Consider the following 25,384-nt stretch of genomic DNA (forward strand, 5'->3'; position numbering starts at 1 on the left):
TTAGTCCCACTTTCCGTGTGAGCTGCATACCTAAACACTTTTTCTAGAAAAATATCTGAGCCAGGGAAAACAGATGCCATTTCTGGACGCAAACTAATTTATTCAAGAGCATATTTCAAAAGAAAACCTGTATCTATTTCATTCCAAGCCTCTCCCAAGAGCTACAGCAGCATTAACTAGGGCAGCGCTTTCCTCAGGTTTCCTGGGAGGCAAAGCCAATTTCCAGACAGCAGGACTCCCTTAATCGCCACCGACAAGTAATGACACCGCAGCACACATATACTTTTATATCCATCCCTTCATTTCCTTCCTTATTATTGCCCTCCCAGATTAATTTTAATTGAGGCTTTCAATAAAAAGCAACAGGACCCGCCTACCTCGTTTTGGCGGGGCTGAGGCTGAGGGGAGGCGCACCCTCCTCACGGGCCATCACGGGGCGAAGGCCGCGACGTTGCCAGAGCAACGCCCAGCTCGGAGCCTTCCTCCTCCTCACTCCTCTCCTTCCTCCTCCTCCTTCCCTCACGGCTCCTCCTCTTCCTCCCCCCGCCGCGGCCTCTCCCACCCCCTCGGCCCCGGCGATGGCGGCGGGCTGCGGGCGGGAGGCGCCGGGCGCCCCATGAGGTACCATGAGGGGAAGGGCGGGAAAGGGGCCGCCCGCCGTGTCCCCTCACAGCGCAGGGCAGGGAGGGGGACGCGGGGACGCGGCTCTGGGGTCACCCTTCCCTTCCCTTCCCTTCCCTTCCCTTCCCTTCCCTTCCCTTCCCTGCGGGGGTCCCGGCGGTTCAAACCCACCCGAAGGGTTCCCGGGACGAGCCCTCCTGAGGAGCTCCCGGCGGTTCAAACCCTCCCGGGGGTCCCGGCGAGGTGCGGGAGCGGCCCCGGGAGACACGGGGAATGCGCGAAGGGGCCTTAATCAAGAGCTTTATTTTAGTTAATTTTTATTTTTTTTTTTTGGGGCGGGGGGGAGAATAAAATCTGGGCGCGTGCGGGAGTTTCTCTGAAATCCCATTTAATAACTCGGTGATTTGAAAGTTTGCTCGGCGCAGTGCCAGGGGAGGTGCGATCCCGCAGCTCCGGCTTTTTGAGCGCCGAGCTGTCATTCCTTGCAGAACCCGGCCCCAAAACACCAACTGCAGGGCAAATGAGGTGTCTTTTTTTATTCCTTCCTGTAAAAACATCGCTCAGTAACACTGTAAGGCTGTTCACTAGTCATTACCATCTCCGCTTCATCGGTTTCATTCGTGTGCAAAAAAATACAGAATGAGAATTTAGGTTGTTTTGAAGTATGATGTCATCTTTGGCGAACAAAAAAAAATAGTAGTAGTAGGAGCAGCACTTGTAAATATTAGTAAGTACTCATATTCATGTGTTCTACTCTTTAATGTTACCTTCTTTTTAAAGGCTAAAGAACTTGAGGTTTGTGCAAATGCATTCAGAACTTGCTGTGCAACACCAATTTTACTTTGTTTCTGTATTCCCAGTGAACCTAGCTGTGAAAAAAATATTTTCAAAGAGGAATCCTTAAGAGTTTGAACAGTAGGAAGAAGATTATATCAAAATTCTCAGTGTTTCAATATTAGTCCATAGTGACAAGTACTGTGTCAAATTCAGCTTGGAGGCATTCTCCAAAATCATTACTTTGATGTCACACCAGTCTAGAGAAGTTGATTTAACCCTATTTGATCTGAGTAAAGACTCACAGAGAAGTGAAAAAGTGCCCGAAAGACAACCAAAAGATGCCAAAGGAAAGATAAATCATCCCTCATTTGGCTGCATTTCATTTTTCACTCTTTTAAATGCTTCTTAGAAAATGGCCTAACCTGGTTCTGCTCCCTTCCCCAGACAGGATAATCTCATTAATCTCATAATGGCCCTCAGTTTTGAGCATGCACTGGCTTTTGACTGGACGTGTCTGAACCAGTGCTCACCAATTAATGGATGCATGGAAATGTACTCCCTGCTTCCTTCCCATCAGTGTTTGCTCCTTTTCTGGCCCACTGCTGTTGCTATTTTTGTGAAATTATGCAGCACTTCCAAGATCTCTCCTGTACAAACCAGTGCTGGTCTCCTGTCCAGCAGCTTCTGCTGTTCTGATTTGTACTTTTAGCTGTTCCTAAGGCAGCCAGGAAAACCTGCACATGGAGGGAAGGAAATAATTTTAATTTGGGCCACAGAAGGCTGTCCTGTGGAGAGGGCGTGACCCACAGAACAGGCGGGATCACAGAGAATTTTGCAGTCACTCAGTACAACTATTGGATTTTTATTCTCCTGAACTCTTTATCTCTTTCTTTAACTGTCCCTGTTTATATCCCGCTCTAGGAGACACAAATCAGAAAAAACCCCAGGAGCAAACCCCACCATGCACCCCGACTGCTCCCATCTCCACAGCATCCAGAGCAGCGGCGATGCCTCCTCCTCCTCCTCCTCGGCCAGGCTGGCGGGAGAAGGCTCCTGCAGCGGGGACGTGCGGATCCAGCTGGGCTCCGGCGCGGCGGAATCCAGGGAAAACGCGACCTCCCGGGCCTCCAGGCCGGGCTCCCAGAGCCGCTCCCACGGGCACGCCCTTGGGGAGGCAGGAGGGCCCGAGGATGCCGCCGCGGAGCCCGAGGAGCAGGGCGGCAGCTCCCTGTCGGAGCTGCGGTACCTCCTGCAGTGGCTGCACAAGAGCCTGCCCTACCTCCTGATCCTCGGTGTCAAACTCCTCATGCAGCACATCACCGGTAGAGTAGATCAAAACCAGACCCTCCTCCCCTCCACCCCCCGGCCAAGAAATGCACTAATAACCATGCCTGAAATGTAATTCAATTTATTTTTAGCTTTATTTTTATTTGCTTTATTCATCAGAAAGGGAGATTTACTAAACTACATTTCAGTGGCTTCTGTTTCCTTTGCTGGCATATGCACAATGTGCTTAATTATCCTGGCTTGAGAGTCTGAGCTATTAATTCTAATTACAAAGACATATTAGAAGTGGCTGCTTTTTAACCCAGTTCAGTGATTTTTTTTTTTCCTTTTCATGTTTATAACTGATCCTATTTTCCTAATAGGCATTTCTCTTGGAATTGGGCTGCTAACAACTTATGCATATGCAAACAAAAGCATAGTAAATCAGGTTTTTCTCAGAGTAAGTATCACCCTATGCAACAAAATTCTTTAAGTTAAGCAAGACTTTAACAAGTTAATCATTTTTGAAAGAAATGTGAATAGACATGTTGTTTTATTTGCTTAATAATATTAGCTGTCAAGATAGAAGTAAAGTCTTAATGCTTCTGTACAGGGGAACTTCTCAGATAACAAGGTTTGCAAAATTCAGGGGGGTGGTTTTTTCCCCTCAGATTTCGAGTATTGAAATCACTTTTTTGTAAGTTATGGATTAACTTCTTAACTATATTTGTGGGATGAAATAGCAGTTGACAGTTTAAGTCTTCAGCTCTGTGTTCACTCCCTGAGGGAAACCTGTTGTTTCTTCAGAGTGGGGTGGGTTTTGGTTGTTTTTAGAAAAAACCTTGGTACACCTAGAAATTGGTAGGTTGAAAATACTAAACTTACTGCTTTACCTTCCCATTGAGTTCTCGTATTTTATGGGGTCTAACCCCCCTAAGATAAAGTCCTCTGGTAGACCAGGTGTTTGGGATGTGTTTCAGCACTGTTCTGAGGCAAGGACTGCAATGTGTCTTTACACCCCCCTTGCAGGAACGGTGCTCCAGGTTGCAATGCACTTGGTTACTGCTCTACCTAAGTGGATCATCTCTGCTCTTGTACTACACCTTCCACTCTCAGTCCCTGTATCACAGGTGAGTGTAGAAACAGCTCTACCCCACCATAAATGACTCAGACATTAACTGGGGACACTTTATCTGCTGTTTTTCTTTAATTGTGGCATTGGTTTGTCTTTCACTTTAATCTCCCATTCCTCCCCTTCTGCCAAATTTAACAGGTGCTGTCCTTAAAAACAGTATGTTGGAATTTGCTAGACTCCATACTTGATTTAATGGCATTGCTGTACCACAGAGAACATTCCTGGCTCTGATTGCCAGCTCTGACCCTTGGGAATACCAAACGTGGCATCCTGGGGCTCTGTGGAGTTTATGACTCCAACTGATTTTCCCCCCTTGACCATTCTGTAGCTGCAGCCTTGGCTGGAAATCAAAGGCTAAATGCCAAACTGAGACAGCAAACTGAGCTCTGGAGGATGGGGGCTGTGATGAAGATCCAGCAAAGAAGGTTCCAGGATGGAAAAGTTGTCAGAGATCCTCAGTGATCCATTTACAATGAGCAGTTCATTTTCTTAGCAAATGTTTTCCCTTGGTGTGAACCAAGTTTCCTTTTTTAATTAAACCTGCTGTGATAATCTCAGGTTACAGTTTCCTCTAAATAGGGTGCTCCAGTAACTTCTGATACTTCTTTTTGTAGCTTAATCTTCCTAAGCCCCACTGTGGATTTTATGAACTTTTGGGAGGTGCTTTGGATTGTGGGAGTCACAGACTTTATTCTGAAATTCCTCTTCATGGGCTTGAAGTGCTTTATTCTCCTGGTGCCTTCTTTTATCATGTCCTTTAAATCCAAGGTAAGGAAACAAGCTAGAGTTTTGATTCCTTGTGAAGATTCTCTTATGGTAAAAGTAATTAATTATTAAATTCTACCCAGAGAAAAATCTTTAATTAAATGTCTGTATATAATCCACCACTACACCATGGGCAAGAAAACCCTGTGGATTTCATGTTCTTCTCTGCTTGGTGCTAAAAAAGGTTTTCAGTCTGATCAGAAACAATTGCTTGTATTATATCATTGGATAAATGGGTTTATTTCTGTCTCCAAGCTGGGGGTTGAAGCAAACCTTTTATTTTCTGCTCTGTAGGAATGTGTACACAGGCAGTTGGCCTGGAGCAGCTGGGGCACAGCAAATTTTGCTCATGCTCAACAAGAACTGTCAAGATTTTAAGATCTGCACATGCATACAGCTGGTTTTTTTCTGTCTCTTCAAAAATAATCCTGATTTTTTTGTTGTTGTTAATAAACTTAAGGAATATTTGTGTCAGATCAAGGAATTTGATGCACAGTTTAATTTCTCAAATCAGTGAGGTTTAATAATTTCCTCAGAAGCTTACACTCACTGGTGGTGTATTTATTTTTATCTGCTTCCCAAGGTGAGGCAGGCAAAACCAATTACATTTTATCTTAAAATTGCAATTACTAGTGCTGGTTCAGAAAAAATAAATTAGCAAGTACAGTTTGATGTGGTAGCATTTGAACAGGGTGTTTTGGGACGTTTTTATCTCTTATAATGTACCAGAACAAGTTCTTCTGAGGTACAACTGGCTTCCCTAAATACTGATTTATAATCAAGATCTCAAATTTTTTTCTACAGCTAGTGATGTAACATGAAAAAAAAGTTATTGAAAATTCCATTACACCAACTATGGCTAAACTAAAGAAAGAATCTGGTCAATAGTGGCAAATTGTGACATCATTCAGTGTACATTATAGAAAGAGTTACAAATACATTTTTAAGAAAAACTTTATTTCCTTAAAAGCTAAGCTAAATATTTATTGTACATGTACACACAGAATGTCCATGTAATGAACCTTATTCTCACTTTTAAACCCTGAGTGCAGGACACAACTCTGGCCCATGACAAGCTGATCTCTGTGACCAAATTTGTGTTACTCTCCTTTTTCATGTAACTTTACTTTTTATAATGCTTATGAAATTAAGTCTGACAGCCTTGTTAAGTAGGTAGGCATCTGCCAAGCCATCCCAATTCAGCCTGTAATTTGATTTTCTGCAGTCCAGCAATCAATTCTGTTCCTTTACTTGGACAGTTGTGAGACTCATCCTCTGATCTTTTTTTTTCTGTGCTTCACATTGAATTGTTTCATTAAAAGAAGCTACTCCAAAGAATAACAATGCATCTTTTCTGTGTATTTTGCACATCCTTGGAGTTTTAAATCTTGAGCTATTCCTTTGCATGTCTTGCTTAGGGCTACTGGTACATGCTGTTAGAAGAACTCTGCCAGTATTACCGTATGTTTGTCCCCATACCAGTTTGGTTCCGTTACCTCATGGCCTATGGGGAGCTGGACACTGCCCTGGGATGGACCCTTGGCATTCTGCTGGGCCTTCTCTACCTCATCCTCAAGGTATGCAAGCTTTAGACTCTTCTCAGATTTTATATAGAATTCTCAAGTGGTTTTCTGCAGGAATAATCAGGGCAGGGTTACAGACACAACATTTCTGAATGTTCCCCTCTGAGCTCACTGCCAAGTTGCTTCAGTTTGACTGCTGCAGCCTTCCAGGAGAACTGGCTCAGGACTAAAATCATCTTTATCTAGCAATGGATTGGGACTGCAGAGCAAAGCACACAGCTGCCATAGGTTCACTCACATCAGACACAGAACTTGCAAAAATAAAGATAAAATTACAGCTAAAAGAGTCACCATTTTCCAGGAAATGAAATTTTCTCTGTTGGAGTATCCTGTGTGATGCTAAACAAGTTAACCATCTTCCTGCTGGCTCTCTGCTTCTCCAAAGAGTTCATCTGCCCCAAATGTAACAATTTGGCTTTAAAAATGACCAACGCTTCCTCATGCTCTGGTACCTTAATTCCAGGGCTAAAGACCATTGCAAATATGATAATAATACTGATCCATTTGCACTCCAATACTTCATTTCAGAACCTCAACACTCTTAAAAACCAGACCCCTACTAGGAAAAACTTCAGCCTAAATTCTTCATTTGGTCACATTTAAACATTTAAAATAGGGTCAGGCTGAACTATTGCTGTGCTTATGTGACTTCCAACATCCAACCAGCAGTGAGACTTGCAGTGCTGGAATCAAAAGCTTGGGAGATTTTTAGTTCACAGTGAAAAAATACTAAGCATAACTCAAGTTTTCTTTCCCATTTCAGCTTTTGAGCTTTTTTGGACAATGGAGAAACTTCAGGCAGGTCTTACGGATATTTTTTACACGCCCAGTGAGTACTGAATTCTCTTATGACAAAACCATAACCCAAATTTAGATGAAAATCCTTCTAGAAATCCCTCACTCCAATTCCTTTGTATTGTTTTAGCAATAAACAAATGCATTTTTAAATTAACCCCTGTATACTCATTGTTTTAGCAATAAACAAATGCATTTTTAAATTAACCCCTGTATACTCATTCTCCCATTTCACAGTCTGAGTTCCTTCACTAAAGGATAGTGGTGTCACCTGAACATCCAAATCACCCACAAAAAACCTCTGCACATCCCTTCAGTTAAAAGGATGTGAAATAATCCTTTTTGTCCCGTTTCTACTTTAAAAATTAGCTGTGTTCCTTTAGATTAGGGATTTCAGTTTCCCTGACATAGCAGCCCTTATTCCAAATTCCTTTCTGTCCTGGTATTTGGGTGTGGCTTTTCCATCCCCCTCAAAATTAATTTTTGCTGCAAATCCTTTGTTTTCCAGCACTATGGGGTGCCAGCCAGCAAGAGACAGTGCTCTGAATCTGATGATATTTGTTCCATTTGCCAAGCTGAATTTCAGAAGCCTATTCTGCTGATCTGTCAGGTAATACACATAATCCCAAATTTTATTTTTTTTTAAATTAAAGAATATTTAAAATACTGTTACACAAGACAACATAAAATTAGATGAGTGTATGTTTGATGACTATTTTTAGAAATCAGACTGTACAAATAATATAAATGGAAGAGCTTAGAAGCTCTAAGTTGTCATTCTTTTCATTCCAGCACACATTTTGTGAAGAATGCATCTCTTTATGGTTTAATAGAGAAAAAACCTGTCCACTCTGCAGAACTGTTATTTCAGACCATGTTAACAAGTGGAAGGATGGAGCTACATCTATGCATCTCCAGATTTTCTAAAGCTTGTCAAACAACTTGGGTTCCAGTTTGTTTGTTCACACTAAGGTTTTTTTTACTGCAGATTAAACTGTAGGTGGCACAAGGAAGGAGTTTCCAAATTCCAGATACCATGTATTTAAAACAGTGCAGAAAATGGCAACTTGACCTTTTCTAAGTAGAGAAAACTTTTCAGAATGAATGCAGAAAAAGCCAGCATTGCTTCTCTTATGTTCTCATAGGAAACAGTCAAATCCTTGAAATGTGCTGCATTATTTCTTAATTCAACATTTTCTTTTACAAGTTCAGTAGGGTTCCAGACTGTACTAAACTGTATTTATCCTTCTAACACTACTCAAGCCAAAAGGTCAACCTATTGATTTTATTAAGATTATGAGCAAATTTTATACTCTGGACTGCAGTGAGAATTAGAGCTGCTTGTCACTCTTGGCATTAAAGATCTTTAATGCTTGCCCAGTAAATGAGAGAAATTAGCTTTTTAATGCACCTGGAACAGCAACTATTTCTCACTGCACCTGTAGATAAGCACAGGAAGAAGGTATTTCCCCTTTAGGTTCTTGTAGGCTTCTAATGGATCCTTGGCTTAATCTTTTGGCTTTAAACCAACCACTGATGTTAGTTTTTTACTTAGCATTTTATAAAGCTGGTATTTTTAAAAGGAATCTTTAATACTATATTTTTGTCATAATAGGAACCAGATTTTCTTACTGGGGAGAATCTATTTTATACTCTATTTGCAATATGTAGTTTGCATAAAAAATCAGAGAGAATAAATGCATTTGAATCTATTTGTTTGGTGCATGTTGAATAAAGGAAGAAGATTCCTTATTGTTTTGGTATTAACTCATGTAAGCACAAACAGCTGCTCTCTGCCAGGTATATTTTTCTTGTTGAAGAAAACAAAAACCCTTTAAATGTTACAATTTATTCATGATGTTTTGTTATTTCTAGCACTAACTTCTGTGTAACCTCACTTTCTTCCCTGATTTTCTTTTTTCACTTTGCTGTTCAGATGAGACTGAAAACATAAATGATTCTGTTACAGGAAACTTACATTTAGTTACCATTAACTTGAGCTTCTCTTGCCTGAAGACATTTAGGAAACTTGTAAATTCAGGACAAACAATAAGAAAGTGAAACACTTGAACATCCTAAAGGTATTCACCCTGCTCCAAGGGCAGAATCCAGTATTCAGAATAAAAATCTAATGAGATGGAAAATTCAAGCTAAGAAATATCATTACATCTGGCCTGTAAAGCTCAAGATTATTTTATGGAGCACAAGAAAGTGTTGGTGCTTTCAATCAGCCCTGATCCTTTGGTCTTTGGCTGCAACATTGTAGTAACAACTGCAGTAAGTGTGGAGACAGGTCAAAAACGGGGACCAGGGAACAATTTCTCTTCTTTCTCTCCTTCTGTTGATTTTTCTATCCAAAACCCACTAATATTAACAAACATGTTTTATTAAAAAACCAAGAAAAAAAAAAGAGATGTTGGTCAACTGGTTTAGATTTACACTTCATCAATCAAGCAAGTCAATCCCATCTTAGTTACAGACAGGGAAAAAAGGGAGTTAGTGACATCCAGGAATGGCATCCTCAGTGACCCAGGGCCACAGACACCAGCAGCTCTGAGTCTGCAGGGACACACAAGGTGACAAAGGACAATCAACAGCCCCTTTTTAAGAGCCCAAGAACCCAGGGGAAAGTACCAGAAGGAGCCTCTCTTGGGTCTTTAAGTTCTGAGGGAATTCCTCCTCCATTTCCCATCAGAGCTCTCAGGAAAGACAATGATTTACATTTCCTGTTATTCTTAGGGCCTACCTACTTCCTAAAATAAAAACAAATAGGTCGCTTGGATTAACATATGTGTTAAACATATGTTTAAATTTGCATTTAGTTGCTATTCACATCCACCTTATTTAAATAAGCTCTTGAGGATATTTAGCTGCAGTAAACTGAGATGAAAACCAGGACAGGGATTACCTTTGTTTCTGCTAAGGCAGCTCAAGGGTGTTTTTGCAGACAGCTACAGATGGATTTAGTCTAGAAAAGAGCAACTGGAGAAGTTCATATATGGGACCTGCACACAAGGATTTGCAGGAAAAATATTCAAGTAATTTGCTTTGTTCTTAATGATTTCTCCTTTGGATAAACTAAACTGGGAAAATGAAACAGCAACGAGCCTGCTGCAGAGACAGAATTTAAACCATCCAAACCCAAACATCTGCTCTAAAACCAGAACAGCCTCCTCAATGTTTGATGCACTTTTTGATTAACAAACACTGAGAGCAGGTTGGGAGTTAATACTGGAAAGAGAACAGACCCAAAATAAACTTCAACTGTACACTCAGAGTGGACTCAAATATGAAATGTTCTCCAGCAGTTCAGCTTTTAAACAGCACAGCAAAAAAAAAAAAAGGGATATTCAAAAGAACAATTGACTCGTTGATTTTTATCTTTTATTATGAGCTAATACCAGGATGACATTCAAATGTCAGATGGCACAATTAAGACAGTCTTGGTAGGAATTATTCCAGCATTCCCAAAATTACAATTTAGTACACGAATGGCGTCAAATGTATGCATCACTCCCACAGAGAAAAATGATGGAATTCTGAATATCTTCTACCAGAATAGTTTCTGCATCAAATGGGAAAAAGAAAAACTGCTGGTAACACAGCTGACCTAGAAACCTTTTCTGGTAATGACCTGCAGAACAAAATATTTCCCTATTTAACATCTAGTAAAAAAAAATATGACTTTTGTTCAAGTTTAAGATTTAATACTTTTATATGGTTAGCCACAACAGGTATTAACCTCAGTTTTACTATACTTTTGTAATGCTACAAAAATCCTATAAAATCAAATTATAGTGAATTTTTCAGTGATTATAATTAAAAAAGCGCAGCTTGTACAAAATAAAAAAAATAAGATTCTATACTCTAATGAAAAATTTAAGACATTTTTAAATGAACAAAAGAAAGCACTTGTTAAGCTCTCCAATATTCAATGCATTCTGCACTTATCTGAAATAGCCAGACAGGAGCTAGAACTCCACTCCCCTTAGTTCACAACTAGTAATTTTGACACTATTATATATATATATAGAGGATCTATGTCTGATATTTTTACAAATAAATACAGGATAAACCATATTGCATAGTGTGTGCTTGCTGTCTGAGTCACACTCCCAAAGTTTCACAGTTATGGTAGGGAATTCAACTTACAATCTACGGGCTGAAACATTGACAGTACATGGAATTTCCTTGGAAAACCAATGGGTTGGGTTTGTGATTGATCAGTGAACTCAGACAAACAACTCTTGCCATTCTTGCCAGCCATTAAACCTTTAATTCCACTGGACAATTCTATCCAGCCAAGCAAAAAGCAACTGTTAGCTGTAACTAGGACCAAGAGAGATCTGCCTCTAAAAAGTTCTTTTTTTTTTTGTTTTTCAACCAAGTTCCTTTATCCTCAGTGAATGTCAGGAAAGTCCAGGTGCTGTGTGTTTGCAGACAGGCCCAGTGCAAACACTCCTGGATTTTGGTTCCACCAAATCACCCGTGGCCACGTCACCAACTGAACAATGGCAATCTTCCAGTATGTCACTGTAAGGTAACTTGATTTTCCTGCTAAAACTAAAAAAAAAAAAAAAAAAAAATCTATTTTTTTCAACAAAAGGCTTACCAGGAAGTAAAAAAAAAAACCAAAAAAACAAAAAAACCCCTAATTTTTGCTCAATCATAACCATTTTTATGTGTTGCTTCTTTGTTAGCATCAAGGTATCGCTGAATCCTTCTGCCTTGCCAGCTTCAGCAAAGAGCACTGTGACTGGATTCAATGCTTACAGAGAGTTTTATGGCTTGGATCCTATGGCTCAAAAAGATTCAGTATCCACAGAGTAAGCAGAATCTAGAATAAAAAAATCCCTACTGTTGTGAAACACCAGAAGTAGACTTTGCACAGTTTGACTAAAAGATAATGCAACGTGTGGCAGGCAAAAAGTGACAGGACTTGTATGCAGCTGCATGATCATCTCCACACACACGCACACACCATCCACACTCTAACTCTAGGGTAAAGCTCTGCAGATATTAACCCTTTCACCAGCTATGTTCATGGAAATGCTTTCTCTTTAAGGCAGGAAGTATTTAAAGTAAGGTAAAGTTTTACCTTTATTTTATTCTTTGTACCTGTAAGTCAGTTGTACAGATCGTGACAATTTTAAAAACATAAATAGTGTCCTTAAGAACATGTTTGCTAAATTAAAGTTTTGCTAAAGTTCTGACCCACTGTGGAAGACATTCACTGAAAGGCCATTGAACACTTTTGTCATACAATCAGCAAATTTATTGCCCCAGCATAGAAAAAAAAATGTTGATAAATTTAGAAATGTATAATGGCAGGAAACTACCATAAGCAAAATTTCATTAATAATAATTTTAAAAATCCTCAAATTCTTACCCACTGGTTACAAAAATATTTATTTCCTTATACTCTGGAGGATTTGTCTGTGTTTCCTGTGGTACTTCCTAGAGATTTCTACTGACCTTGTGTTCTGCTCACTGTTGACCTCTCTGTGGGTAAGAATCTGAGCTGCCAAGCTGTGCCCAGCTGAGGCCCAGCGTGTACAAAAGTGATGTTTCCCAGTGAAATGTCTGCTGAGGACAGGCATGAAATAAGCAGGACATGTGTGAGCCCATGGCTTCCAGTTAAGCCTAGAACATAGCAGCAGTGCTGTTTGATTAGATCCATTTGTCTTTGCAGGAACAAACAGGGATTTCAGCTGGGGAAGCAGGGAAACAGTTGTCTCCCACCCCACACTGCCAGGCTGGTCAGTGAGTGATTCATTTATTGATTGGTTGGTTCACGAGGAGGAGAATCAGAACTAGAGCCTTGAACTTTCTTCACAGCAACCAATTAAGTTTGCCTTTTTCATTTTGGGATACTTTCCATAATGAGCTGAATCAAAAAATCTATTTGAAAAATATATATTTTTTTTATATATATATATAAAAAAAACTCATTATGTTTTGAATGTGAAACACCAATTAAGTTTAGCTTTCCTCTTTGATTCCACCCCATTGTAGGGAACCGCTTAACGAAGCTTGCATGCTAATTACCCCTCAGCTGCAAGCCTGCAGGCATTCCAAACTCTGCCTAGTGAAAGGGCCAACCCTCCTCGACACATTCACGACTACACCAGTGATTCTGAAGCAACATCCTGCCCCTTAATACTGTCAGTTTCGAGCTCTCGAGCTGAAAGATCCGTGATAAGGTGAGAAGATGTCACTGGAATCAGTAAGATGATGTGCCTAGAGTTCTGCAATACCATTTGCTAAAGTTTTTTTTTTATGCACCATTGATTGACGGGAAAAAAAAAAATCCGTTTTTCTTTGCTTTCCAAGTCTCTCTGTGCAATGACCGATTCTTTGATACTGTCACTTTTTCAAAGTAAACCAAACAAGCCCTCCAATTTCAGCCTCAAGGGGGCTCACGTCCATCCTTGGTTTTGCACCTTGCAAGGCTTACAGAGATGGTGGTGTCATAGATTCATGCGCAAGTGCTCCGGCCGTTTGGAAATCATGGGGAAAGCCTGTTTTTTGTAGGGCCCAGAGTTTGGTTGCCGGATTGGAAGTGGTGCTGAAGCCTCTCCACAGACTGTCACATCCATTTGTTCTATTCCACTTGTCTCCATCGGGTATTCCACAGGTGGCTGGGTGTTGGATGCGCCGGCAGAAGCACCTCTTCCCCAAAATTCCCCAGGGGAAAACTTTACAGGGCTTTAAAACAAGAAATACAGAAAATCAGAGACACATACACAGCACCAAGGCCTTCCCTTACTCTGCAGGAAGCTGCTCTCAAATGCCTATGGAGAAGCAATTCTAATTCTTTGTTCCACTTCCAGGAGTTTGAGAAATTTCCATGTCTGGTTTCTACCACAGCCTCTTGTGAAAATCTCTCATTCTGAGGTGATAGCAGAAGGGTTTTTCTGTACTAACACAGTTCTTTAGTGCTTAGGGTGTTCTGAAACAGTTTTAGCTGTATCAAAGTCACCACTGAGGCTGTATCAGCACTGAAAAGCAACAAATTAGAACTTCATGTGCTGCCCAGCACCACAGATTTGTCTTTAATAATGTGGTTTATAAAACAGAATCACTTCTAATGGAAGTGCTGGGCTTACTCAGAAGCAAGGCTGTATTTTTTATTTCTAGTGCTTCAACTACTTGTCAAAAAGTATATTACAAAGAAAAAGAAGATGAAGTACCTGACTGGTGTCCTAGGGCTACCTATGAATCTGCGAGGTGATCGAATTTTTGGTTCAAAAGAAAATTTCTCTTTTACGCTTTCAAGTACAGATGGAGCCACATACGTAAAACCCTGCAAAACAGGAAAAGGGCACTGCAACTCACAGGCAAGGATGCACTCAGGATCACTTGTAGTATTATGAAAATCTGATTATTACAGGAAAATTATAAAAAGAAGAGTCAGTGTAGACAGACAAACTCTTATTCACTCCTTGAAGCAAACAGTGGGACTTTAAGAAGTTGCTACACCCCAGCTATTTCTCCTCAGATCACAGATTCCCACAGACACACTCAAATTAATTAGTTTTGCTCTCTGGACTGGCCATTGTTGTCTCTGCATGGCTCTGAAAGCAGTGCCATGTGCAGGGCTCACAGTGCAACTCTGAATCAGAATGCTGACATTCCACAAGGGCAGCACTCTTTGTTGGCTGCTGGATAAAGACAACGTCAGCAATAACCAAAGTATCTTCAAACCCTTTAAACATTTCAAACCTGTTACAGGATTTGGGTTTAGTTATGAGAGTTTGCTTCAAGGTGTTAGGAGTCAATAGAATGGATTTAGTCCCCATTTCCAGCAGCAAACCTCCCTCTCCACAGTCACTCCTCACTTGTTCCTGCTCACTCACCAGAAAGACCTGGTTGGCACTTTCACTGAGAGTTGAGTCATCTGGGCTATCAACAGGTGTCTGACGTGTAAACTTTGAATCAAACTGGCTCACATCCTCTTCAGATTGCTTTGCAAAAACAAAATGATTAAGGGTTTATATTACAGATATCAACCAAATGGCTCAGCGGTGAGCAGTGCAGCCTCTGGATGGAGTTCATTCCATGGGTTTTTGGCAGAGCTCTGCTGGAGGAAAACCCTGGAGTGGTGTCGGAATCCTGTCGCTGCCAGTGGGAGGTCACTATGGGCACTGACACTGAGAAATAAAGGCAAGGGGGAGGGGCAAAAATTATGGATCAAAAAGGAACACGAATTAAAAAGATGCCTTAAAAAAAAATCTAAAATTACAAACAAAAACTTTTAGAAATACAATGCCAGTTTCTTGCAAGTTTAGCCCTTGTCACAACCAGTATAGAACAGTTGCAACTATTTAGTTTTTGGAGGCCTCTCCAGATAGTTTTGTCATGTTTTTGCAGATACAGAAGTGTTTATAGTCTGAGGGATAGAGGACAACTCTGGAATAAGTGATTATGAGGAATATTGTTTTATTTGCTTAAAGAAGAGCAGTAATTCCAAAATCCCTTCTTTATTCCCATGTGTCACTGGAAAGGCAGCAGGTACTCACTGCAGGCCTTCATGCAACCACGACACAATTTGAAAAACCATCTGGTTTATACAAGAAACTTCCATAAAATGGCTACTAACAGAAAAACCCAAAACCTCCTTCAGATCAGTATTGGAAATATCAGTCTTGACATCAGTCTTGAGTCCTTTTAATGGGAAAAAGGTCTGGAGTTCCCATGCTGTAGAATGCTTGACATTAGTGATGCTTAAGCCAGTTTTAGGTGAGAATTTTAGTAGCTGGGAATTCTAGAGGTGGCAATACCCACAGCTGCTGGAGCTGATTGTACCCAGAGGGAAAAACAGACACCATCCAAATGCAAGATGGGATAATAAAAACTTCTTCATCACATCACTGTTTGAGGTAAACTCTAACTACTGCTTATAATGCACAAGATGCATTTTAAAGATTAATAAGCAAACACAGAAAATGCTTAATTAGGTGATTTCATTTACTTTTGCTTAGCAACTCTACCTAGTTGAAACTAAGTACTGACTTACTGTAGAGGGTTTAGAAGCTGATCTCAGGGTGAACTGCACTTGCAGGTCTGTTTAACCTATGGGTCAGAAGCAGGAGGAATTCAGACTGAAGCAGATCAGGTGCTAGATCAGATCTGCCAGCTTTAATTGAGGGTGAATCTGTCCCCTGAGTTGATACAACTCAAGTACCAGGAACCAGTGGCACTCCAGTGAATGTTTCTCAGTTTTATTAAGAGCTTTGCTAAAGGCACACAGGGATATCTCTCTCCCAGCAATCCCAGTACATACCAATAAGGGTTTAAAAGGAGGTTCCACCTTGCGTGCCAGCAGCTCGTCCCAGTTGATGTGTCTGAAGAAGGCGTGAGCCTGCAGGAGGGACAACAGCACAGTCAGCACCTGCCCCAGTGCACAGAGCTCACAGCTTCACCATTAACATCTATCCACACCCTTTCTCTGGACTGTTTCTTTCCAAAATCATGTTTGGTCTAGTGCAGAATATTCTGCAGCACTACCTCGGAGTGGCTGGAAGAGCTGAGAATTGAGATCACACCTCCAAGTCAGACACACGTCCCCATTTCCTTGGAAGTGTCAGAAAAAGCCAGTTTACATGCAAAATACCTCTGCATTTTCCAACTTCAGAAGTTAAACCATGACAAAACACTGCATTAATGACAAATTATCAGAACTCTGAAATATGGAGGACTCTCTAATACTTGTCAGTATCACCACAAAAACAAAGTCAAGCTGGAATGCTACACTTGTCCCTTCAGGGAGCTGCACTAATACAGGGTTGGCAAGGCTTTCATCAGACTGCTGAGAGTATCCTCACCCTTCCAGGGCTGCACAATTAGCATTGTGCAATTACTTGAAAAGATCTACTGCAAGACAGAGCTAAAGAACAGAAGTTATTTTCCAAATCTCAAATCATCTAATAGCCAGACAGCTGCTTTTGTTAAGCTTTGAAGACTTCAGGTTTTGATGAGTTGTCACATGTGGCTGCCTTTCTGCTCATTACCCTTCAAGACAGACACTCTCCTTCCCTGAGGTACCTTCAAAGCTGTTTTATTTTCAATGAGGTCATTCAAGAAGTCTCAAGTTAAGTTCCAGTTACCTGAACTTCTCCAGCATCTCCAGGACCAGCTCCTAGACGTGAGGCAGCATTTCTTTTTAGCAGCTTGATGAGAAATAACACCCAAAAAAGCAGAATTAGTTATGCTGTTACAACCAGACTAGTTCTGCCATGAATCATCACTTCAATGAGTACTGTGCAGAATGAATACAGAACAGTCAGGAAAATCTGCATTCACTTGAAAACAGTTGTATTTTCAAGGGAAATCACTTTCTGTACCACTCAGCAAAAAAGTGACTTAATCAGTAACAAATCAAGCTTGAACTGAACAGCCACAGTGGTATCATTATATTTCTATTTTCTACATACATGTGCAGTACTAATAATCATTAAAATTCTACCTTTTTAAGCAGATCTCTGGCTTCTTGTGTGAGGTAGGGAGGCAAGTTGAGTTTACACTTGAGAATCTTGTCAATTGTTTTCTTTCTGTTCTCCCCAGTGAAAGGAGGCTGGAAAACACCATTGAGAAAGGAGGGAAAACAGGACTTGTTGAGATCTTTAATTTGTGTACACAGAACTCACTTCAGTCATTTATAAAGCAGGTAAAATTACTGCAAATAAGCACTGTTTGGACAAAAGCAGCTCATGTCTGTAGTCAAACTTGAGAGCTGGATTTTGGTTCTTTCTTACTTGCAGTGTGTATATATGTAATATATGTATTTCTACATGCAGCTGAGATAGGGTACAGGGAAGCAGAAAAGCTACAGAGGGAAATACATGCAATTATAACTGTGCACCTACTGCTCCAGTCAGCATGTCATACATTAATGCCCCCAAACTCCACCAGTCCACAGCACGGTTATGCCCACTCCTCATCAAGATTTCAGGGGCCCTATAAGCAAAAAAATCAAAAATATGAAAGTGTTTTAATGAGCTTAATATTAATTGTGACTGCTATTTTCAAACAAAACCCCATTTATCAAGTAAAGTTGTCCTAAGTGACTGAACATATGAACCACCAGTTAAAAAAGGCAAACCACAGGCATTACCCCCAGAGCAGAGCAATACTTTTGTATTTCATCGTGCAGCTCACATGTATTCAATTGTTCCACAGAATGTGTGTGTGACTGTTCCATCATGAATGGATTCTTTACATAACCCGAAGTCAGTCAGTTTTACATGACCTGAAATTAAATAGATCAGATTTAAGACTTGTCAGAATGCTGCCATTTGTAGAAGTAACACTGAGAAAAATTAGGAATTTTTAACATGGGTATGTAATTACTCTGAATTACTTCCACATATGGTGTGAAAAAGCAACGCAGCTATAAAATAGAACAAGGTAATCACACTTACAGAGAAAACCAAGAGCTGCCACTTGACAAACTACCAAAACTTATTCAAATACACACAAATGTATTTAAACATAAAGACTGTAGAGCATCATTTAGCTAAAAAAGTAGGTTACTGAATTTTACTGCCTGCTTCAAAATTCACAGAACAATCTTAAACTGTGAAGTGCCCTGAATAATTCAGTATGAAGACTCAGACTAAGTAAACACATTGTTTAGGAAAACATGAAAATTCTGGGTGGTACAGATTGCCAGACTAATCAGTGTCACAGTCACTGGAACAGTGCAATCAGGAAATGAAACTGCTGTCAGTGGGAAGTGTCAGCTGCTGGCTAAGTCATTTCAGCCACAGATGATCTGGCATCCTACCCAAAGTGCCTTTGCTACCATCAGTCATCCCCATTGACTAAAATGCCACAGGTTCTACTTCACAATGATCCAGCAGAAGAAAAAAAATCCAGAGGTGCAGAAATGGCAGATGAACCACTCAAAATATGCCTGGGTCCATGGAACTTGAGCTTGCTGTGGCCTGTTAAACCAAGGAAGCTGTGTTTGAGGACAATTAGCTCTGGCAGCTCTTCACTTATCCCAGGAGTGGTACAGCCCTGCCACTGTTCTAAGGAGATCACCTAGAATTGAGGTGCTGTGACCTTTGGGAGAATTGTTTTCAAAGGACTGGCAGCCTGACTCATGACTAGAGCTCTACCTTGGTGATTAAGCATGATATTCTCTGGCTTCAGATCCCGGTAGATGATTCCTTTTTGATGCAAGTGCCCCAGTGCCATGGAGATTTCTGCCAAGTAAAAGCTGAAAGGGAACAAAAATCACACATATTCAATCATGCAGAGCATCTTAAGCAAATCTTTCACAGTTTTCAACCCCCAAACCTTGACCACTGCCCTATGGACAGAGCCTCACTGAGCAGCCAGCAGTGGACCCTCCTCTGTTGTAAGACTGGAGTTCCACCAGCACAAACTGGTGAGGGCAGCACATGTACACCCTCCCCAGACCCACTGAACTGCTCTTTCACTACCCTCTAAAATGAATGAGTAGTTAAATATAGTTTAAGCACTTGGAAAAAAACCCAAACTATTAATTTACAAAAATAGCTTCGCTTACCAGGCTGTGTCTTCCATAAATATCCCTTCTCTCTCTAACTGCATAAATAGTTCTCCTCCTGTCATGAGAAAAAATAGATTGTACTCAATTAAAAGTATCATTTTAAGTCAGTCAAAAGTCTATTTTCTAGGAAAATTATAAGCCAACAGGTATTTTTGCCTGCTGTACAACAGGCTGTTTCACAAAAAAAACAACTGAGCCACTGTTCTGTTACCCTCAGGATTCCAGCAACCTGCAGAAATCAGCATTTTAAAAACAAGAGCATTTCTGTCTCTGTTTTTTGTAGTTGCAGCTTGAAAAAATTGTTTCTAATCTGTATCTGTTTCCCTAACCATGAAATAAGGGTAACACTTTCTTCTGTCACAAAGAACCTGCAAGGATTAAACCCTCAGGTAACTCTGAAGGATTGCACAAAACACACAAAAATTACAAATCTAATGTAAAGAAGTCTTAAACCCCCTCTCTCCTGTACTGTCATGAAAAACAATTGTTTTATGTTTCATTCCTCTTTATTGTATGGAATTAGAAAGTTTATTCATGTTCTTCTATGTATTTTTAATACCAACCTGCTTTAAGACACCAAGCCATCATTAATTGGCCTTTTACTTGTAGGGTAAGAACCCCAAATTCTTGATTGTGCAAGACCCCAAGGAGGTAAAAGAATGTCATATACTGACCACTGAGATACTCAAGGATGAGGTAGAGTTTTCCACCAGTCTGAAAGGCATAAATTAAGTCCACAATGAAGGGATGTTTCACTTCCTCCAGGATATTCCTCTCTGCTTTTGTGTGAGCTGTATCCTTGGCATTCCTTACAATCATTGCCTGCAAAAAGCAGGGATATGTGAGCACAGAACATGCTAAACAAGGCAGACTTTTATACTGAATTCAATTCTGAGTTTATTAAATTACAACACTACATAGGAGTTAGCCACAGCATTAAAAAATTACATTTCACCACACTATCTACATAAGAGGTTTCTTACAGTTTTAAGTCTTTACTTCATAGAATCAAGCAATAATTTGGTTTGGAAAGGACCTCCTGACCTATTTAAATGAACTGCTGAGAACTACCCAGACAGAAAAATTGAAGTGTAATTCTAAATCCAACTGGATCTGAGTAAAAACTGTATATATCCTAGAACTTATTTTTAGGTATATTAAATCATTAGATAATTCCAAAATGGAGGGATAGATTTATTTTTTTTTTTTTAGATTCAGAGAGCAGTGAAATTCAGGTTACCTTTTTAAGAACTTTCATGGCAAATATTTTCCCCGTGTTTGCTCCGGTTACTTTTCGTACTTGAAACACCTAAACAACACCAACACAATGGCAATCACATATCTCAGCTGCATGAACTGCCACAAGCTAAAAAGCAAAGTCGTGCAAGAGAGAGAGAGAGAGAGAGAGGAGATCACCCACAAACTACGAGGCAAGAGGCAGAGACTGGATGCAGAATGACTCTGGGACATTCCCTGCTGCTTCCAGCAGTGAGGCTCTGCCAGGCACCTCAGTGCCAACCTTGGGGTGCTTCTGCTTCATTCCACCTCTGGCAGAACGGACTTTTCAGAGAGGGGGAATGAGAGCAAAGCACCCTGAGGGTGGGAGGGACTCGCTGCTGGGGCTGCTGACCTTGCCGTAGCCGCCTTTGCCCAGCACGCGCAGCAGCTCGAAGCACTCCGGGCGGATCTTCTCGGGGCCTCTGTTCACGCTGGTCTCTGAAATCTCAAATTTTTCACAATGTTCCATCCCACTGCAGAAAAGCAGAACAAGGCTGTGAGTCTACCTGGTACTGCGAAGTGAGCAAATGAAAGAATTGACTCCCTGGAAAGTGTCTGAGTAACAGTGGCAGAGATCTGGAGGGCTCCCAGCACTAGGGATTATTGTTTATGGTGTGCAAAGCTGCACCTTGCACTGAGAGGTTGCCTGCAGATTTTGGGGATTTATAGTAGCAAGATTTCCTTCAAACCCCTTCAATTTAATGCACAATACATCTCTGCATTACACCAGAATTACACGTTTAGAGGATGGAAACCTCAAAATGACTCAGGTATTTCTTTATATCGTTATATCCATATTACAAATATTATTCAAAGGCAAGAGATTTGTTAGGAGAAACAAGGATCAAAAGACAAACAGCAGCTTTCACCAGAATTCTTTTTATTATTATTATTATTATTTTATTTCAAGATACAATTGACAAATTTTTATGTGAGGAAATAGTGAAACATCTAAAAATGACTCAAAATGGAACCAGAACGACAAAATTTTCTTTTTACCTTAACAATGTAACAAAATTAGAAGTTATTTGTGGTGGGCATGAATGATACAGAATATTTTCTAGCAGCAACTTACAGGTCATACTGGCCAACTCCTCCATGGTCCATGCTCTCACTTAATTGACCCTGGGGATGAGAAGAGTAGAAGAAAGATGAATTAGAAAAAGGAAAGCATTAAAAACAAATGCACTGATGTGGTTTACAACTTTTTAAGTCTGAAAAGACAAAATCTCTATCTAATTAAATAGGTCAGGAATAAAAAATTATCAGCAGAAGATCAAAAAAAATCTACTAAATTCTGTGCCAGATTTGCAGTACTGCCATGTGTCTCAAACAGTGACACAGGAACCCCTGTCTTACCTGGCTGCATTGTTATTCAGTCACTCAAATATCACAGGTACAATTTCACACCCCCAACTGAACTTGAAAAATGTTAAGGTACTGCAAATTTCTTTAAAATTCCTCTTACCCAGAAATTTTTGAGTCCTATTGCAGCACTATGCAAATCAGATCAATAATAAAGATTATGTGAACAGATGAACTGGAACTCCTCTGCACTAAAAATCTACTGACAAGGTTTTATTATTTTACATTGGAAAGTCAAATCCCAATGGTGAAGAAAGAATTCAGCTTTACTCTGATGTGAAACACATTTTCTGACCAATAATCAGCACTGAAGAAGTTCCTGCACTTCAGCACCAGAACCAGTCACCATTAAGGAATGAGCTTGAAATCTGAAGAGATCTTTTCCTCAAAGAATTTTTAACCTGATCCCTTCCCTCTAACTGTGGCTCTGCATGGCAAAAGAAGTGCAAAGGCAGCAGACAGCTGGAATGAATGCAAATAGAATGTCAGGGGCAAGCTTCTAGTGAGCTGCAGACTGTACTGTCACATTCTTTTTTGTAGAAATATGGACACAAAATAACAACTGTGAGTTTGTGGTGAACAGCCTGGGACCTACAGACTGAATATAAATATATTGAGTGACTTGTGAAATTCAGAGAAGCAGAAGAAAAAGAAAAGCACTGAGATCTGCAAAAATCAGCCCAAGCCAAGGAGTGCATTTTAAAATATTATCCAAGTGAAAACACTAACCAAAGAAAACTCAGAACTTTCAACAGCTTCCAGACCATTTCAACGTTAAAGTTTACAGAGGCTGGTTTATTTTGGGTGATCTAAAGGGGAATTTAACTCTTGGATCCACCTACTAACACCACAGGCAATTAAGGAGTCCAAAAGATCAGGTTTGTTTCCAGCTCAGAGAGCTGCCAGCTCATGTCCTCCCGTTGATATTTATTAGAGAAATCCAGCTTATTGACATGTTTCACAATAAAAGCCACTAGAGCTGCCCTTGACCCCACTCTTAGATGCCAACAAATGAGTTTTTAAGAATTCAACCCAGAGAATAAACACCCCTCAGTTCCCAGAGCAACTCCTCCTGTTACCCAATGGCTCTGGCAAAGTTTACGTGTGCTGCTCTTGCTCCTGTGAACTTTGGGTTTCATTCTCAGTATTAATTTAACCAAAAGTCACTTCAGATACCATTCTGGGATTTTTTCAGGGTTCCTCCACATTTCACAACAAGAAGAAAGGCAGTGGGAAGCCACCTGCCCTTCAGTCCATACATTGTTTCATTTATTACAAACACCTAAATTAAGGCTGAGGTTTTTTTTTCACCATAATAATTAGTGCAAACAACCACATGGCTTTTGAGGAAACTCCTTTCAAACAAGGCTTTAGATTTTCCAGGATGGCTGTGCCTACTCAAACCCACAGCTGAGCTCCCTGGGCTCCTCCTGGCCTCACAGTTTTTGGGAGATACCAGGGACCAATAGCAGAACTTTGACAGCACAGTCCTGAGTGTCCCCCTTGCTCTTTCCTTGATCTGCACTGCTCTGGCTGCATCCTCTCTCTGATCCTAGCAGGACACACACCCAGTGGAGACAGATAACTTCCATTGGAATGGAATGCTGTTCCCCTCACACATTCCTGATGTTCCCCTCCCTCCTTGCTCTTGTTTTCATCTCAAGCCCATTCTCACCCTTCTTATCTGTTTGCCAAAAGGCACCTGAGACCAACCAAGGTTGCCAAAGTCCACAGAGATGTCAGTCATGGCAAGGTTTTAAAATCCACAATGGTTTCATTGTTCCCTGGGACTGAATTACAGGAACACCAGAGAGAACAACTCAACTTTCTGGCCACCTCGATCAGAACCTGTTCTTGGCAGCATTAACAGGGTGATGCAAGAAACATTTTCTAAAGCCAAGTGTTTTAATGATTATTGAGGTGACAGACAGAGCTTCTCCTGCAGGCTGAGAAGCTTTCAAGCCTTCAGCTGTCAAAACAATGTCTCTGCAGGTTCCGTGGAGTGATATCTGCTTATCTCCCCAAGGGAAGTACCTGGAGGGATCTACAGCAAACATGGAAGGGACTTTCTAAAGAGCACGGAGGTTTAGATTAGATATTAGGGAGACATTCGGCCTTGGGAGGGTGGGGAGACCCTGGCACAGGGTGCCCAGAGAAGCTGTGGCTGCCCCATCCCAGGAAGTGTCCAAGGACAGGGCTTGGAGCCACCAGGGATAGGAGAAGGTGTCCCTGCCCGTGGCCTGAGATGATCTTTAAGATCCATTCCAACCCAAATAGTTCCGTGATTCCATGACCTCAAAGACTCCAAGACTGTCATTAGTATTTAAAGAGCAGAAAATAAACGTAGTGGCAATTTGAGCAACAGCAAAGGGTTAATACACAAAACAATATCCAAAAGCAACACAAGACCTAGAAAAACATAAACAGAGATGATGCAATAAAATCCCCTTGAGGCTGTGACAGGATCTAGACGAGCATCACGAGCTGCAAACTGCACATTACCAGCTGCGCTGCTGGGAGAGCCCGAGCAGCGAGCAGCGCTGACTCGCCTAACGCAGCATTTCAAACCTCGCCTTTCAATTTTGGCGCGAGAGCAGCGACTTTACAGTGCTGCACAAAGATCGGCATTCCTGCACTGACATCCGGGCATGTGACAATACAGAAATTATTAAAAAAAAAAAACCAAAAAAAACCGCTGCGGCGCTTGTGTCGCGATCTCGACGCCGAATTTCCGCGGGGAGAGCAGCGGCGCTGCCCGCAGCCCCGGCGCGCTCCGGCCGCGGCTGTCCCGGGGCGGCTCGGGCTCGGCTCGGGCTCTGCCCGGGCACAGCCGCGGTCTCGCCGCCGCCCCAGCGCGGCCCCCGCCCGGCCCCGCGGCGCCTCCCGCGCCCTCCCTCCCTCAGGCCCCGCGGCCTCCCCCGCTCCCTCCCCGGCCCGCCTGCCGCTCTCACCCCCTCCTCCAGCTCCTCGTCTGAGCCCGCGTCCTCGGGCTGGTCCAGGTCGATGTCGAACACTCCCGCCATGGCGCCGCCGCCCCTCGCTGGCTCCGCCGGGTGCCCGGGGCCTGCGCCGCCTCATGGGCCCGCGCCCCGCAGCGCCGCCGCGGCCGCCCGCCCCCGGGAGCGGTGCGGCGCCTGCGCAGAGGCCGCGGTGAAGCCGCGAGGGCGGCGCGTGCGCGGAGGGAGCCGTGAAGCCGCCGCGGGAGGGAGCGCCCGGGCCGGCTGCCCGGAGCGCGCTGTGCGCATGCGCCAGGCGGGC

The 25,384-nt window shown here is 41.7% G+C and overlaps 2 protein-coding genes across 6 annotated transcripts; one reads left to right on the top strand and one right to left on the bottom strand.

Annotated features, from left to right (window-relative positions):
- The first annotated feature begins 528 nt into the window (after window positions 1-528).
- RNFT1 (ring finger protein, transmembrane 1) lies at window positions 529-11,537 on the top strand. 2 transcript variants are annotated; one of them, XM_041482359.1, is made up of 9 exons: window positions 529-621; window positions 2,320-2,720; window positions 3,048-3,124; window positions 3,694-3,794; window positions 4,414-4,567; window positions 5,983-6,141; window positions 6,911-6,976; window positions 7,451-7,552; window positions 7,735-11,537. In XM_041482359.1, the coding sequence occupies exons 1-9, from the start codon at window positions 617-619 to the stop codon at window positions 7,867-7,869; spliced, it is 1,200 nt and encodes a 399-aa protein (XP_041338293.1). In that variant the 5' UTR covers window positions 529-616; the 3' UTR covers window positions 7,870-11,537. The 2 variants fall into 2 exon arrangements, with proteins under 2 accessions (XP_041338293.1, XP_041338294.1); XM_041482360.1 differs by having other exon boundaries at window positions 11,331-11,537.
- Window positions 10,313-25,239, bottom strand: RPS6KB1 (ribosomal protein S6 kinase B1). Of its 4 annotated transcripts, XM_041482357.1 has the most exons (15): window positions 25,078-25,239; window positions 21,837-21,886; window positions 21,114-21,234; window positions 20,724-20,792; window positions 20,158-20,305; window positions 19,481-19,538; window positions 19,068-19,168; window positions 18,103-18,193; window positions 17,811-17,901; window positions 17,411-17,518; window positions 17,052-17,114; window positions 16,229-16,306; window positions 14,802-14,909; window positions 14,136-14,248; window positions 10,313-13,650 (listed from the first exon to the last, which is right to left on the bottom strand). In XM_041482357.1, the coding sequence occupies exons 1-15, from the start codon at window positions 25,147-25,149 to the stop codon at window positions 13,413-13,415; spliced, it is 1,509 nt and encodes a 502-aa protein (XP_041338291.1). In that variant the 5' UTR covers window positions 25,150-25,239; the 3' UTR covers window positions 10,313-13,412. The 4 variants fall into 4 exon arrangements, 2 of the variants coding, with proteins under 2 accessions (XP_041338291.1, XP_041338292.1); XM_041482358.1 differs by lacking the exons at window positions 10,313-13,650; window positions 14,136-14,248; window positions 14,802-14,909 and adding an exon at window positions 14,920-15,095; XR_005956356.1 differs by lacking the exons at window positions 10,313-13,650; window positions 14,136-14,248; window positions 14,802-14,909 and having other exon boundaries at window positions 17,833-17,901.
- Window positions 25,240-25,384: the final 145 nt, after the last annotated feature.

Source organism: Pyrgilauda ruficollis, unplaced genomic scaffold, assembly GCF_017590135.1.
Source record: "Pyrgilauda ruficollis isolate IOZ18807 unplaced genomic scaffold, ASM1759013v1 scaffold59, whole genome shotgun sequence".
NCBI classification, from domain to species: domain Eukaryota; kingdom Metazoa; phylum Chordata; class Aves; order Passeriformes; family Passeridae; genus Pyrgilauda; species Pyrgilauda ruficollis.

Coding starts and splice junctions, on each gene's coding strand:
- RPS6KB1 (XM_041482357.1), bottom strand. CDS start 25,149: ATGGCGGGAGTGTTCGACATCGACCTGGACCAGCCCGAGGACGCGGGC. Junction 19,539..20,157: donor CATCCTTGAGTATCTCAGTG/GTCAGTATATGA, acceptor TTCTCATGACAG/GAGGAGAACTATTTATGCAG. Junction 17,902..18,102: donor TGTGGAACAATTGAATACAT/GTGAGCTGCACG, acceptor TTTTGCTTATAG/GGCCCCTGAAATCTTGATGA.
- RNFT1 (XM_041482359.1), top strand. Junction 3,125..3,693: donor TAAATCAGGTTTTTCTCAGA/GTAAGTATCACC, acceptor CCCCCCTTGCAG/GAACGGTGCTCCAGGTTGCA. Junction 6,142..6,910: donor TTCTCTACCTCATCCTCAAG/GTATGCAAGCTT, acceptor TTCCCATTTCAG/CTTTTGAGCTTTTTTGGACA.